General features: G+C 29.5%; 2 protein-coding genes across 2 annotated transcripts; one reads left to right on the top strand and one right to left on the bottom strand.

The window, feature by feature from the left end:
• Positions 1–892: 892 nt before the first annotated feature.
• LOC136076482 (uncharacterized) lies at positions 893–3,196 on the bottom strand. The gene is made up of 3 exons (XM_065789845.1): positions 2,953–3,196; positions 2,446–2,713; positions 893–2,184 (listed from the first exon to the last, which is right to left on the bottom strand). The coding sequence occupies exons 1-3, from the start codon at positions 3,021–3,023 to the stop codon at positions 1,666–1,668; spliced, it is 858 nt and encodes a 285-aa protein (XP_065645917.1). The 5' UTR covers positions 3,024–3,196; the 3' UTR covers positions 893–1,665.
• A 1,226-nt stretch (positions 3,197–4,422) lies between these two features.
• LOC136076016 (uncharacterized) lies at positions 4,423–5,193 on the top strand. Its single transcript, XM_065789476.1, has one exon. The coding sequence runs from the start codon at positions 4,423–4,425 to the stop codon at positions 5,191–5,193; it is 771 nt and encodes a 256-aa protein (XP_065645548.1).
• Positions 5,194–17,620: the final 12,427 nt, after the last annotated feature.

The raw sequence follows: 17,620 nt of genomic DNA, 5'->3' as shown, positions 1-17,620 counted from the left end.
ACGTTATGACGGTTTAAGTACCGATTTTTCTATATATAGATTTTTGGTCAAAATAATATTTTTCTTCACTTAAATTGTTATAACTTTGAAAATTCTTATAGAAATACAAATATCTTGGTGTCAAAAGATAGGTGTAACAGTGGGCTACAACTTTATGTTAAACTCTAACCACCAGGCGTATTGGATGGACAAAGGAGGCACCAAACCACTACCTCGCCCGTATAAAACTGAACACTTTTTCGGAAAAAAAGTTTTTTTTAAAGACATAAGCAATATAAATAGAAAAAAAAGTTGTTTTAAATTTATAGTAAACCACCAAAATATACAAGAGGTGTATGTTAGCAAAAGAGGTGGGTGCGGTGGCAATGGTTTGATACACCCAAAGATCAAAAACGAGTTGATTTTATAAATATATCTTTACTAAAATGAGAAAAATTAGTAAACAATATAAAATTATGTTTAAGGGTCTGCGTATCGAAACTGTTCTTTTTACGATACGATCCGATAAGATATTGGAATGCGCGTATCGTAAGTTTTTTTAAATTACGGTAATATCAAAAAATTTGCACGAAAAAGTTTCGATATTTATCGATTCATTACGATATTTATCGCTCATTTACCATAACTCATATCGTAACTCAAACGATTACGATACTTATCGGTTCATTACGATATTACTTTTTCCGACTAAAAAAATAATTTTTTTAAAAACCTAAATAACTTTAATAAAATTACTGACAAGTTTAATACTGACTATTTAATGTAAAAAAAGAAATAAATAAAACTTTATTTGTAATTTTGATTTTTTAATTTATTTAAGAGATAAGCTGAAGTAATAAACAACTAAAAATAAAAAATTACAATGTTTTACTTGATAAATTGTTGGCTTGACATGTTTAACATGTTAAGGTTTGTGCTTATGACTTAATATAAAAAAAATTTTAAAATTTAATCTCAAAGACAAGGTTTATTGAAATAACTAAATCACTATATAGCAAATTTTATAAACTCTAAGTAGTGAAATAGACCAATGACGCCACTTACGCAATGAACCAATTTAAGTTAGTCATCCATTTCAACTGCTGATGTAAGAGTTGAAGTAGAAGGTCCCTGACTTGAAGCAGTGGAATTCTCAGAGTCATTGGTAAAAGCCTCTACAAACAATTCTTCTTTTCATCCTGACTGGTTAGAAACCATCTTTTGATCTGAATCTTAGGGTAGTTTTGCTGAATGTACAACAACTTTTCAACTTGTTCAGGCTGCAATTTTGTTCTTTTATAAAAGACGATTCCACCACCGGCACTAAAGGCTCTTTCTGAAGATACTAAGAATGCAGGTACACATAGCCCTTTTAAGCAGCTTGAGCAAGGCGAGGAAATTTTTACATATTTGCTCTCCAAAATTTCAGCACGTCCAAACCAACAACCCCTGAGAGTTTTTGAAATATTGCCCATTCAGTGACAATGTCCGACTTTGCAGGTGGAGCCGGACCAGAATAGGAAGTCATAAGTGCAGGAGCTTCTTCCATTCCAACATTATAGAAAGGATCATCTTCTGAAACATGACCTTGGATTTCAGCATGTAACCGTTCATTAAATAATCTTGTTGCAGCAATCCATTCCCGATAATAATTGGATTGAGTAATCAGTGCCTCATAGGCACTGATTACTCAAATCCACCCAGTTTTTTCAGAGCTCTTCCCTTATACAAGGGGTTAAGCAAGTTGGCAACAGAGTAAAAAAGGTTTTGACAACCAGTGTCTGGAAAACGAACATCCAAGTTTTCCACCAATTTTTGGTGAAACATTTGTGCTGTTGGTGATGCTTTACCAGCCTTGATGAAATCCAGGCATTTCTGCCTCAGTGTGTAAATGTTTGAGATAACGAGGTGAATGCTTACTTCTTTGTCAGCAGAGAAACATTCTAAAATCTCAGCAACTCTCCTCAGAATAGGCAAAATTTTATCATAAAGATTGAACTCATCTTCTGAAGGAATGACTAGAGCTAGTTTGGTGTCATCTTTTCCAGGAATGTCTCTACTGGAGCTAAGGATTCGACGCATTTTTACAATGCTTTCCAACATCATAAAAGTTGAATTCCAGCGTGTTTTCACGGGAGTGATGATTTTCACAAATTTCAACTTATCCTTGCCAACAACATCACTGTCATTAAGCAACAGCTTTAGCTAAAAATTAAAATAGAATTATAAGAAGCATAACATAAAAGGTGATGAGTACTATTTACTATTATTGAAAAGTGATATTAACTGTTATATGTTTTTACTTTTTAAGTGTTAGCATTTTATCAGTTATTAATGATAGCTATCATTAGAAAAATTTTGTCACACAAAGTGTACTGAGAAGTTTATATTGCGCTTGTATTGTATTAAACTATAAACTAAATTGCTATAAAAGCTAAAAAGGATGTTAAACTAAAAACTAGTTACCTCTTTTTTAATTCTTTGCTCAGACAAAGATGACTTGTGGACAAAGAATTCAGTTGCTCTTTGGATTGCTTCGTGAAGATCCAAACTGTCAAAACCTTTTGTTTCTTTGACAGTTGCTTCAACTGCCAAATTCAAAAGATGATCAGCACACAAAAGAGATGCATCTACAAAATTGCACTTGTTAATTGCCGCCTTCATATTAGCGGCTAAATCATGGACACACACAATGAACGAAACTCCATTATTTCTGGCCAACTCTGAGACATTCCTGAAAAGCAAAGTAAAACTAGTTGTTTGCTTTTTAATATTTTAAAATACAAACTAATACTTTTGTTGTTATTTTAGATATAAATAAAAGTATTAATTTGTGGCATTAGTTTTAAACTAAATGGCGGGTTTCGCTTTTTTGTAACAAAAAGGTCTAAATAATTCAAACGGTTAACTTAATTTACAGAAATTTTAATTACAGAAATTTTAACCTAATAAAAATAAAATACTAAAACATACTTATCCAGACGATGAGCAATGGCTTCAGCTGTATGTTGTCCGGAAAACGGAAAAACTCCAATCACAAACATCTTTAACCGGAAGTCTTCACTCACATAGTGCAATCTACTGGCTTGGTATGCATCATTTTTCTGCTTTGCCAGAGGTCAGTTGAGGTTACAAATCCAGCGGTCTTTAACAATTCCTTCTTAAGAATGTCATCCTCACAGATTTTCGTATTTTTGTACAACAACGGCAACCTAAAATTAAAATAAAAAATTAGTTATTATTGGTATTTCTCGTTACAGTTATTATCTCAGTTGTTGTCTCGTTACAGTTATTGTCTACAGTTGTTGTCTCGTTACAGTTATTGTCGTTACAGGTACATCTCGTTACATTATTGGTATTTCTCGTTACTCGTTTACAATTTGGTTATCTACTAAGAAAACCAAAAAAAAATAGTGTGGATTGGTCTTAAAAAAGCAGCTTTTTAAAAAATTTAGTTCTCTTGGAACTTTTATTGAATTGACTCCCCACCCCAAAATGTAGTTGCAGCCTTCACATTCATTTTTGGGTTGCAGTAGTGAACAAAATCTTTAAAAGCTTCTTGTTCAACCAAAGAGAATGGCAAATTTAAACGGGCCAAAAACTAGACAATTTTAATGTCTCCTCTAAGCTGTTGACCCAATGCTTTAGATTTTGGACCGTTTCTGCTGATGGTCCGGAAATTCTTCCTTGTTTAACTTTACTGCCGAACACTAATGGCGTCTTATCATCTCGGACCTGCTCATAAGCCTCGTCTTCATTGTAGGTCTAAAAATTAATATGAAACCTGTTAAAATACCTAATATTGAAACATTCATCAGCATTTATTGAAAGTTATTGATATTTATCGTTAAATCTTGTTAAACCTTGGTATTGTAATAGTAATAATAACTAGCACATATGAAAATAAAACTTAATATTTAAATTAAAAAAGTAAAAACGTTTCTAAACTTTATTTCACCTGTTCTAACTCATCAAAACGAACATGGTTGCAAGTTGAACAGGATGCTTCCTTGTCAAATGTGATCTTATGCCAGATGTGCTTCTGTCCGTCAACTTGCGATTTTCAAAACAATACTTGCATTTTGCAGTAACAAGTCGCTCTTCATTAGGTGTAGTACTGACCTCTTCATCAAAGTGGTTCCAAATTTCGGTCCTTGGTCTTGGCATTTTTCAAAATGTTGTTCAATTACAATTTCAAAACTAATTCAAACTAAAGTTTTAACATCTTTCCTTATTAAAAAAAATTTATTTTAAGAGCCTTATAATGTATATCTAAGTAATTTAAAGAGTATTCAAAAACATTTTCCTAGAGAGTTTTTAAAAACGTTTTTATTACAATTAGCTAGTTAATTTTTTGCGTGGCGAACATCGTGGTGAACAGACGCGTTTTCTTACAGTTAAATATTTTTTGGAATTTTTTTAATTCGTTAAATAAAAATTGATATGTCTAAATCAGAAGAGTTAGTTTCGATTGCTATGATGAGAGAGCTACTAAATATTCAAAAAGAAACAATTTTGTCTTTTTTTCATGAAGCATTATCGAACATAAATGAGAGGTTTGATAACTTTCAATCTAGTTTTAAAGAAGTTCGGCGAGAACTCGACGAAATGAAATCTGGATTAAATTTTGTTGGCGATGTATTCAACGATAAAGCTAGAGCAGTTGAGGAAAAAATTAATAAAGTTCACGATGATTTATCAAATGTACGAAAAATGCAGGGTAAAATATCTTCTGACAATATTGAGTTAAAATTAAAAAGCGTTGATATTGAAGACCGTAACAGAAGAAACAATTTAAGAATTGACGGGGTCGTTGAAAATAACGAAGAAAAGAATTGGGAAATCACAAAGAAAAAGGTAAAGCAACTATTTAAAGATAATCTTGGTATTGAAAAAGATATTATAATTGATCGGGCTCATCGAGTGGGAGTAGCTAATGATAAACGAGAACGAACAATTGTCTTGAAGCTCCGGGATTACGAGGACAAAAAAACAATTTTGGAAAGAGCAACAAAATTAAAAGGAACTAATATCTTTCTAAATGAAGATTTTAGTTTTACCACGCGAAAAATTCGAAAAGAACTTTTTGATCAGGCGAAGATACATCGTCAAAATGGCTATTTTGCAAAAGTTGTTTACAACAAACTAATTGTTCACGAATTTCGAGAAAACACCCGCAACACAGATGTTATTCCGACATGCGTAAACGAGTAAGCGTTTTGAGTATTTTAGTTTTTAATTATATTAAATATTTTTAAATTATACATTTTTAAAAAATGGCAGCGCTTTTTCCACAGAAATTAGATTTTCACAATTTAAATTTAGACTTTTTTGAGGACAACTTTATAAATAACCTATCAGAAGAAAATATAAATATTTTTCAAGAAACTCAAATGAACTTAATTAACACACCGTATATTGATCCTTTTGAATTTAAAGTAATAGCAGATGATGGCTCATTTTCTGTATTACACATAAACATTAGAAGCATGCAGCAAAATTTTGATAAACTTAAAGAATTTTTAAATATTTTAAACTACACGTTCGACATCATATCTATTTCAGAGACTTGGCATGATACAGAAAGTTCTCTTGAATTAAATTCTAATTATATATTACCATTTTATAAACTAATAAGTCAATCAAGAGGAAATGGGAAAAAAGGAGGAGGATTAGGAATTTATGTCTTAGAAAAGTATGCTTTCAAGATAAAAAATATACTATGCTTTTCAAATGATAACTATGAAAGCCTTTTCATTGAAATTATTAATAAAAAATACCGAAACATTTTAGTTGGATGTGTTTATCGTCCACCGAGTGGAAAAATAAAAAATTTCGAAACCTTTATCAAAAATACGATTATGAAAATAAATAAAGAAAATAAGACTTTATATATAACTGGTGACATAAATCTTGATGCTCTTTCTAACACAAAATGTCCAAAAATAAAATCTTTTTTTGATATGCTTTTTAAATTTAATGTCTTGTCAACTATTAATAAACCAACGCGAGTAACAAAAACCTCTGCAACAGCAATAGACAATATTTTTTATCAATAATTATTTAGAAACGACATTTGAAACCGGTATATTTTTGACAGATATTAGCGATCATTTCCCGATATTCATAAAAATAAAAAACTTTAAATCTATGTCTGATTGTCATTCAAAAATTATACATTTAATAAAACGAAATTTAAAATTGAGTAACACTAATAAATTAACAAGTAGACTAAAACAAGAAACATGAAACAACGTATATAAATGTAAAGATACTAATGAAGCTTACAATGCCTTTTTAAGTACATTTTTGGAGTACTTTAATGAAACCTGTCCAAAAGAGATAATAACAACTAAGTCAAAAGCAATTGCTAATCCGTGGATGGATAAATCGTTATTAAAGTGCTCAAAAAAAAAGCAAAAACTTTACAATAAATTTTTGAAAAATAGAAACAATGATAATGAAAAAAATTACAAAAATTATAAATTTTTTTATCAAGATCTCATTAAAAATGCAAAAAAAAAATATTACAGTAATCAAATTAACAAATGCAAATTTGATAGCAAAAAAACATGGTCCATCATTAATCTCATAATGGGAAGAGAAAAACTAAATTCACCTTCTCTTCCTAAACGAATTGTTATTGAAAATAACGATATATTTTGTCAAAAACTAATTTCAGAAGAATTCAATAAATATTTTACAAATATTGGTCCTAATCTTGTAAATAAAATTGTACCAACATCTGTATCATTTAAAACCTATCTTAAAACCACGAATAACGTTACCATGCTTGATTATGAATTAGGCTATGAAGAATTAGAGGCAGCCTTTGCCTCCTTAAAAAAAAAAAAGGCTCCAGGATTTGATGAGATATCTAGTGATATAGTTATTGCAAACAAACACAGTCTTAATAGACCCCTGATTCATATACTTAAGCTCTCATTAAATTCTGGGATATTTCCGGATGTACTTAAATTGGCAAAAGTAATTCCATTATACAAATGTAATGATCATTCTGACATTTCAAACTACAGGCCTATATCAATACTTTCTGTATTTTCAAAACTCTTCGAACGTGTAGTTTATAATAGAATCTATGATTACTTCATTAAAAACAATTTTTTTTACCCAAATCAGTTTGGCTTTCAAAAAAATCTCTCTACAGAACATGCAATCATTGAAATAGTAAATCAAATAACTAATGGTTTTGAAAATAATAAATATACTTTAGGAGCGTTTCTTGATTTATCAAAAGCATTCGATACAGTGGACCATTGCATTCTATTAGATAAATTAAGGCATTACGGAATAATAAATAAAACTTATTATTGGATTAAAAGCTATCTTACAAACAGAAAACAATATGTAAATAATGTCCAATCTGGAGTATTAAATGTCATATGTGGAGTCCCGCAAGGATCGATTCTTGGTCCACTTCTTTTTCTAATATATATAAATGACTTTTGTAATGCATCTTTAAAAATGAACTCGGTCATGTTTGCAGATGACACAAACTTATTTCTCACCAACAATGATATCAAGAAATTATATGCAGACATGAATATTGAATTGTGTAAAGTAAACAACTGGTTCAAGGCAAACAAACTCTCACTTAACGCTGAGAAAACAAAGTATATACTATTTCACAAAAAAACACAAGAAGAAAATCTTCCTCTCAAGTTGCCTAACCTATCTCTAAATGATAAACTAGTAAATAAGCAATCCAATATAAGATTCTTAGGAATCATTGTTGATGAAAAATTATCCTGGCTTCCACATATAATATATATCCAGTCAAAAATCACCAAAATAATAGGTTTGATGTATCGAGTTCGCTCCTACGTCAATAAAAATAGTCTTAAATTAATCTACTTTGGGCTAATTCATAGCCTCATCAGCTATGCAAACATTTCATGGGCAAGTACTCAAGCGGCAAAGATTAAAAAAATTTATAGTCTTCAAAAACATGCCTGCAGAATCATTTACTCAAAAAATAGGCGTGAACACGCTAAGCCCTTAATGAAAGATATGAAAATGATGAATGTGTTTGAAATAAATATCTACCAGCATTTAATTTTCATGTATCGTTATAATCACAATATCTCTCCTATAAGCTTTAATAACAAGTTTAAAATAAATAAAAATGATAGCTATAATCTTAGAGCGAATATGACCAACACATATAAACTGCCTCGGATAATAAACAAATATTCAGAGTACAGCTTTCTATATCGAGGTCCAAAAGTATGGAATACTTTTCAAAAAGGATTCAAAGGTACGGTAAATTCGTTAAGTTCATTCAAGTTTTTAACAAAAAAAGAAATTTTTAAAATATGAGAAACGTTTTTGGTTAATGATACTTTGAATAATTTCTCATAAATCTGTTTTTGTTTTATTTCTACTTTTGTTGGTTGCTTATCAATTTTATTAACGAATTACGCGTTTTATTACGATATTTTATTGAAATTTTATTACGCATATTGTAACATATTACGATACTTTTTTGAAATCTTGTTATAGGGGCTCTATGAAAAGATTGTGATAACGTACTGTCATCCTCATCTTCTTTGAGCCCCTATCTGTTTTACTTATTTTATTTATTGAAATTTTATATTACGAAGTTGTAAAATCTTATATTATATTAAAACAGAGAAAAAAAAAAAAAAAAAAAAAATTCGGTTCAGTAGAACCGTAATTGAAACCGTAACCAAAACCAAAAAAAAGTCATTTTTAAGAAAAGTAACCACGAAAAGAAATTAAACTATTTAATTGGTGATTTTAATTTTGATTGTTTACAGTATCTCGTCAAATACAACATTAAAGAGTTTTACAATGACTTATTTAAAAACGGAGCGTTTTTCTTAAAAAAGGAATCATTAAATGCGATATCATAGATCATTTTCCGATTTTTTTCTCCATAAGTACAGATACTAAATTAACACTAGATAAAAAAATAGCTTTTGCAAACGCCTTTATAGCATAGCAAATTTAGCATCATTTAATGACCAGTTATCAATGCTTCATTGGCACCATATATGGTCCTGATAATGATCAATATATATTGATCATTTTCAGGACGCCAACTTGGCTTATAGCAATTTTCTTGAAAACATTCTATGATATTTTTGACGCAAATTTTTCTAAAATTGAAATAAACAAAAAGCTTAAAAAGATAACATCCCCATGGCCATCATCGGTTATCCATGCATGGATAACCGATGCACTAAAAAAATCTTACACAATTAAACAAAAATTATATATTAAGTATATGAAGTCCAAATCAGTTGAAAATAAAACCATTTACAAAAAAAATGCTATAGAGTTCGAAAGACAAAGAAAAAGTTTAAAAAATCTTAACTTACTTGAAAAAAAAAAAACAACTCAAAACGCACTTGGTAAGTTTTAAGAGAAATCACTGGTAAAGCTAAAACTAAATCAGGCGCTTTGCCTAACGGTATTAAAGTTAATGATAAAATTTTATATGCTTCAAGCGATATTGCATTTGAATTAAATAAGCATTTTATTTTAGCAGGGCCTAACTTAGCAAAAACTATTCCATATACTGGTAATTCTTTTGAACTTTTACCTCGAAAAACAACAATCTTAATTGCATTGAAATATCCTATAAGGAATTTGAAGCTGCTTTCAAAACAATTAAACCAAATATAGCAATAGGATTCGACGGTATTAACGGAAATGTTTATATAAAGTCATACAATATTCTATTTAAAATCTTTTCGTCTTAAGTTTCCAAGGAGTTTTCCCTGATCAACTTAAAAGTGCCAAAGTAACGGTAAAGTTGCCAAAGTAAACAAATTTTGTATATATATATGTTTGATAATAATAACAATAATCTTCAAAAACTCCATAACTATGACATTTATTTATCATTCAAATTTGTTTGAATAAATAAATATTTGAATAAATTTGTAAATAAAATAAATTTGTTTTTGTACTGATTTATAAGGCATTTAAACGATCAGTATGTAACATGATTTGATAAAAAACAGAGCATGTGAAAATATTTTAATATTTGATGATTGCTTAAAGAATGATTTGAGAATAGTAACTTGATTCAGTTGTCACGTGATTTCAATTAAAAATTACTACAACTGTTGTAATTAAAAATTAATTTACCCACAAACGATTAAAACATCAATCTAATTAGGAAATCATCATGACCCCATAAATCAAGTTAAAATAACAAAATTATTTTCCACAAATGTTTCTTTTATATATACGAAATTTGTCATTTCTTAAATAAGGAATTTCTAAAAGTCACACCACGGTATGTTTTTATTTAAAAAACTAAACAGTTGGATTGTGCTCGTAACCGCCTGAGCCGTTTTTAACAATTTAAACTAAAAAATGGCATTCAAAATTAGGCGATTATTAATTTTTATCAATATTTTAATCAATAAATTGAGAAAATATATTGCAAAATAACTAAACTTAACATTCAGTTATATCTAATACAAAATATTGTAAAATATCGAAACCAAACGATATTTTATCGAAACGTATCGAATCATATCGAAACTCAAAAAATATCGTTATGCATTTTTTAGCGATAAATTACGCGATATTTATCGCTAAAAGCGATACTAATATCGTGCATATCGAAACCCAAACGATATTTTATCGAAATCATATCGAAACATATCGGATCATAGCATTTCATATCGAAATCCATTATCGTAAAAAATATCGGTTAGTTTCGATATCTCGTTAACGATACGCAGATGCTTAATTATGTTATACAACCTTACGTAATAAAGTGGTGTTTCTATTACGAAAAGGGGCGTATGCACACCGTATTGAATATTTAAAGTACAACAACAACGAAGTAAAAAACATATTCCACTAGATTAAAAGATACATTAGTGGTGCATCCATGGTCATAAGAGAGTGGAGTATAAGGGAGGGCGTATCCAAATATGTCATAAGAAAGAGACATTCTAATGCCCCTTCCACTTCCAACCAAAAATTATTATTTAATTGGATATATATGACTCAAAAAATTATACAACTACTATTGTGGGGCTATAAGTCAATTGGCTGTAAAAAATATGTCAACTTTCTAACCAAGTATAGCAAAAACCTGTAATAAAGTTTTTCATGTGATTATTAAATTAACAGAAGTAAGGACCATACAGTATAGCTAACAAGCTAGCCATTTTATTTGGTTAACAAACAAATTTCCTGTTTCAAAATAAATAATAAATAAAATGTTAAAAAAAACAACTAATAATGTATAGGGTAGATTAGGGTAATATGAGCCTTTAAGCAAAAATTGGAATAATTTCTAAAATAATTAAGCTGGATCCAAAATTTTTGCGAATAAACAATATTTAGGGATCCCTTCTCATGATCCACTTAGATATTTGGGTATCCGAAATTTTTTCTTAAAAATACAGAGGTTTTAAAAAAGTAACAAAAATGCTCATATTACCCAGACCACTTGGTAATATGAGCACTTTAAATTAGCTCACAAAAAAAACATTACATTCGTAAAAAAAATACCTACCTGACAATTAGAACTAAGTTTTGTAATATAATGAATCGTTAACAAAATTTATCATTAAAAGATCAAATTTTAAGCCACTTTTTGTTGAAACAATACTACTATGTTTTTCGCAAGAAAAAAAAAAATTTGTTCGTTATTTTTTCAATTTTATCAACTCAAACCTTTGAACGATAAAAATTCAACTTTTTTGAATTTAAATTACAGAAAAATATTTAGTATTATTAAAATAATAAAAAGTTTTACTATATTTTATTTTTATTAAAAAAACCAATTAAAACCACTGCTTTTTTAGGACTTTAAACTAGGTAATTTCAATGAAAATCACTGGGTAATTTGAGCATGCTCATATTACACAAAAATGGCATCTTTAAATAAAGTCAAAACTAAATAGTTCTATGCATTGTTTTTCAAGCCAAAAAGGATTGGATTTTTAGCTAACATATTTTTCGTTATGAAAAAATTAATTTCATTATTTTAGCACCAAAATTTTGCGCCACAGATTTATTCATGCGTGATGATATTATTTTATATATATTTTATATAGATTTACACTAATTGTACTGATTCCTGTAATCACCACATAAAGTCGATTCAAAAAATACATAGCAACTTTAACTTATATCTAAGAAATCTTTAAGTATGCTCATACTACCAAGGTGCTCATATTACCCTAATCTACCCTAACTATTTCAAAGATAATATAATATATTTTTGCCTTGGCGTTTAGTTAATGATTAAAATGATTAATTACTAAAAACGAAACTATGTTTTAATTATTTTTAACGATAGACATCATGTGAAGGTAAGCCAGAGCCGTCTATCGATTGCTGTATTATTTAGGCAAGTCACACCACTTGCAAAATTTGAAAAAACAAAAATTGCAAATATTTTTTTATATAAACTCATTTAGCATAGTTGTAAGGCATTTCAAGTTGTAACAGAGAATGAAAAAAAAGCATAATAATAATATGAAAATTGCACTAAAATAAAGAAATAGGCATAATAAACTAAATTTAAGTTCTTGCAATAATATTCCAATTACAATCATTTTGAAAAGTTCACTTTATACACCTTACCAATTCGGTTAGATGGAATAGCACTAAAAAATAAACATAAAATACAGCATCGTCTTAAAATTATTTGGTTGTTAAAAAGTAAAGATATGTAAACCTTACCAGTATTAACAGAAGAAGATAAAACTAAAAAATAAAAATACATAACATAATCTTGCAATCATAAATGTAAATTATTTGTCAATGCTTAAATTCTTATTGAAAATAAATAAAATAAATTCTTATTGAAAGTATATTAGGGGAGAGTGGGGAGAAGTGGGACGCGGGAGAAGTGGGACACCCCTATAATTTTATTTCGCAGCAACGCCTAATTACTGTTATTTAATGTAAACGTATAGATTTCATGTGCTCTTTTTAGTAGACATCATTTCCCCTCTCTGCGCGCGGTGAAAACCCTTTTTTTTGAAAGTACCCAAAAAAAGTACTTTTCCTGACAGTCTAGTAACTCATGTATTTATTTATTTTTGACTGTTGTTGCACTTTTTTTCTATTTTACAGGGAAATGCACTTATCATCTAACATTTAATAATTAAATTTGTATTTCAGCTTTAACTGTGTGGCTGTAATTTTAGTTTTATTTCGTCTTCCCTACATAGGGGTGAAGTGGGACAAGAAAAAAGCCGCTGTCCCACTTCTCCTTTACAGTTATGCGTTATTTTATTGCGGAAAATTCTAGAATATTTTAGCTACGATTTTTTATAGTTTTCAAAATAAAAATAATGAGACGCTTTATTGAAATATTTAATTTTAGTTTTAGTTCTTATTCAGTTGATTTAAAACAAAATTTGGAAAGAGAGATCTTCATTAAAGATAAATTTGATTTGATTCATCATTATTGTTTGGAGCAAATTTAGAATTCTTTTTACATCAACAGTTTGAAAGCATTTGGAAAGCAAAAGGCATGCATAAAAGTTTTTTTAATCAATAATAATAGTCTGATATAAAATTTAGTAAAAACAGTGACCCTAATACCATAAAAAATAAATATTTTTTATAAAACCTAATTTCTTTTAAATTTCAGGTCATGCCTAGAGTTTATAACAGAAAAAGTGAATCTCCACATGTTTCAGAAGACATTTTGAAAGTTGCTGTAGCTGAAGTGGAAAATGGGATAAGCCTTAGAGAAGCAGCATATTCGGCTGACATTTCAAAGTCTGCACTTCATAGGTGTATAAAAAAAAAGTGTCAATACCCAGCTGCTAATCTTCAACCAAACTATAAACATTCTATGATTTTCTCTGTTGCACAAGAAGAAACACTGAGCACTTATCTAAAGTCATGTTCTGATATGTTATATGGCCTTACACCAGTTCAAGTAAGAGCTCTAGCTTTTGAAATGGCTCAAGCAAACAAAATTAAATGTCCCTTGCGTTGGATAGAGCAAAAAAAGGCTGGTCGAGATTGGTTAACAGGATTTTTAAAAAGAAACCCAAAACTATCTGTTAGAAAACCAGAGGCAACTTCAATTGCAAGAGCATCGGCATTTAATCGGTATACTATTGATATATTCTTTAACAAATTACAAGAAGGTATATCAGAGTCTAAAGCAACATCATTAAAAATTTTTAATCTTGATGAGACAGGTTTTACTACTGTGCAAAAAACTCCTCGTGTCATTGCATCAAAGGGATCGAAGCAAGTTGGGCAAATAACATCTAGAGAAAGAGGTGAGTTAGTAACAGTGTGTTGAATTGTCTCCGCAGCTGGTGTAGCAATACCCCCTGTTATTGTTTTTCCAAGAAAATTATTTAGAAACTCACTAATGAGAGGAGCACCAGAAGGTTCTATTGGATTAGCCAATCAATCTGGATGGATGAATGCTGAAATATTTATAGATGTTTTAAAACATTTTGTTAAGTTTGCTCGCCCAACAGCCGATCACAAAGTTTTATTGATTATAGATAATCATAAAAGCCACCTTTCACTACAGTCACTTGAATATGCAAAAGAGAACCATGTTTGTATGATGACTTTGCCACCACATACTTCACATAAGACACAACCTTTAGATAGGTCTGTTTTTGGTCCAATGAAAACATATTTTAATGCAGCTGCCAATAGCTGGATGCTTAGCAATCCAGGGCAAGCCATTACAATTTATGAGATGGCCAGTCTCATTCGACAAGCATGGGAAAAATCTTCCACACCAACAAATATTATGTCAGGATTTCGCGTGACAGGAATTTGGCCTTATGATAGACATGAATATGGGGATGATATTTTTTTACCATCAGTTGTAACAGATAGAGATGTGCCTCAAGAACCATGGAGTGAAGGCTCGTGTGAGAAATTGATTACAACTGCTACTCCTTCAGATATCTCAGGTTTGGATGTGCAACATGAAGCAGTTGTTACAGATAGAGATGTGCCTCAAGAACCATGCAACGAAGATTCATGGGAGAAATATAATACAAGTGCTATTCTTTCAGATATATCAGGTTTGGGTGTGCAACATGAAGCAGTAAAAGAAAACTTAACTGTATTTTCTCCTGAGATTGTACGAGGTTATCCAAAGGTAATTTCAACTAAATATTCTTAGTTTAGGTTTTCTTTAAATTCTATAATTATATAATACTATAATATATATTTTGCAGGCACCTTCTTGTAAGATTTTAAGACGTGGACGTAAAAAGGGAAAGTGTATGATAGCCACATCAACGCCAGAGATTTTAAGAATAAAAAATGAGGTATTAAACAAACAAAAAGGTAAAAAAATTATCCTTCTAAAATCCAAAAATGTGAGGAAAAACATTTTACGGAAATCGAACAGTGACCTTGATGTAGATTTCAGCAAAATAACAAATGATGTTTCTGCTAATTGTTACTCACTAGAGTTTGAAGAAGAATTGGAAACAGTTTCTTTTAGCGTTATTCAAAATGTGAGTGTCAGTGATTATGTTCTTTGCGAGGTTTGTAGTAAAAACACCATTTCTTATTATGTAGGCATAGTGCAGAAAGAAATAGACTCAAATTTTGATGTTGAGGTCAGCTTCCTGAAATGCCAGAATAAAAAAACTTCTAAATTTGTCAAACCTAGAATCAATGACATTCGTAGTGTGAATATTGATGATATAAAAGCAGTCCTGCCTCAACCACTTGCTGGAACAACATCAAGAACAAAAGCTGAAATCATTTTCCAAGTGAAGCATCTTAAATGTAAAATAACTTTTTTCTTTTTTTAACAAAGAAATTTTAATTCTTAAAATGTAATCTTAATTTGATTGAAAAAGACATTGATAATTTGATTTTTTTTTCTATTTTTAATCTCTCCAAGGGGGCCACTTCAGTCGAGGAGGCTACGCATTTTTAAATATTTTTTTTATTGTGGTTACAACCCTCTCTCAACCCTTTAACTCGGAAACACGAACCTTTACGAACAAGGCCCGCTGCGCAAAGAAACTAAGTTGAGCGTGGTACTTCCAGAGACGTCAGGGTGGCCACAGCTCTTCTAAAATCTTCTAATGTCCTTTTTTTCAAAAACCTCCTCTAAAATCCTTTATTATCCTCTAAGAAGTTAAAAATGTGATCAAATCTTCTCTTTAACTCCTCTTTTTATTTTTTTATTTCTTGATGGTAGTATAATGTTCAAAATTCATGGTCTGCAAAACTGGGTAACATCTGAAATAAGGATTGGGTCGTAGAAAATTATTTTTAGCGAATCCGTGTCATCTAACATAAAAAATGACATTGTTGACCCTTGCCCAATTCCCAGTTATGTGGAAACATGGACGTTAAACCTGTATAAAAAATCCTCTATTTTTATTCAAAATTTTGTAGTTTTGCGAGAAAGTCCTCTAAATTAAATGCAAAATCTCCTCTAAAATTCTCTAATATCCTCTTTTTCTTATAAAAATTTTATGTGGCCACCCCGGACGTGGTGGAAGTCAAACCTCTCTCTTACAAGCCAAGCGCTCTACCATTACTCCTCTGTCGCGTTTTATTTAAACTAAACTTAACTTTAAAATCAAAGTTTGCTCAAATTAATATTTAACTAGATTTGGAGTTGTTTTTATATAGTCCCACATCTCCCACAAATGTCCCGCTTCTCCCGCACACTTGTCCCACTTCTCCCACACTTGTCCCACTTTACCCCAATAGCAGGGTTCTTTTTAAACCAAGAAATATATACTTTATTAAAACATTCTGTCAATCTTAGGGGGTGGATTCGGTGCCCCAAAAACTGCTTTATTTGTTAAGACTAGTTTGGTTCAGTTCATACATCAAATAAAGAAGATATTGCAATTACCCTGAAAAAAAAAATTCGTGTCCCACTTCTCCCCGCTCTCCCCTACCAACTGAAACAGATGCAATTGGCACTAAAATAAAAATAAACTCTTGTATTTATTTTGAAATTAAAATCATGTTCAAAGGTTTAGATTATACATTACCAACTTGTTTAGATGATGATGGCACTAAAAAATAAAAATATAAAATACTATAGTATAGACTTATATGATAAAAAAATGTTATATGAAAAACCTTATATGAAAAAATTGAATAATATAATATAGCAAAAAATATAGCAAAACCTTAAAATAATTTGCAAATTAAAATCATATATGAAAATAAAAATATAAAAAACCTCACCCATTATAACCGATAGAGTCGATGCTAAAAAATTAAAATGCAATACACAACATAACCGTGCAATTATTTAATTGAAACCATACTTAAATTTATTTGTAATTAACAATATACATGCATACATACCTACATACATGCATACATATATATATATATATATATATATATATATATATATATATATATATATATATATATGTGTATATATTATATATATATATATATATATATATATATTTATAAATATATTTATAAATATATATATATATGTATATATATATATAAATATTATATGTATATAAATATATATATATATATATATATATATATATATATATATATATATATATATATATATATATATATATATATATATATATATATATATATATATATATTACTAAAAGTAACGGATAAAAATGATAGTAAAAAATAAAAAGACAATACGCAAAAC

Source organism: Hydra vulgaris, chromosome 02, assembly GCF_038396675.1.
Source record: "Hydra vulgaris chromosome 02, alternate assembly HydraT2T_AEP".
NCBI lineage: Eukaryota > Metazoa > Cnidaria > Hydrozoa > Anthoathecata > Hydridae > Hydra > Hydra vulgaris.
Note: the sequence above shows the minus strand (reverse complement) of the source record. Positions and strands in the feature narration are given on the sequence as shown.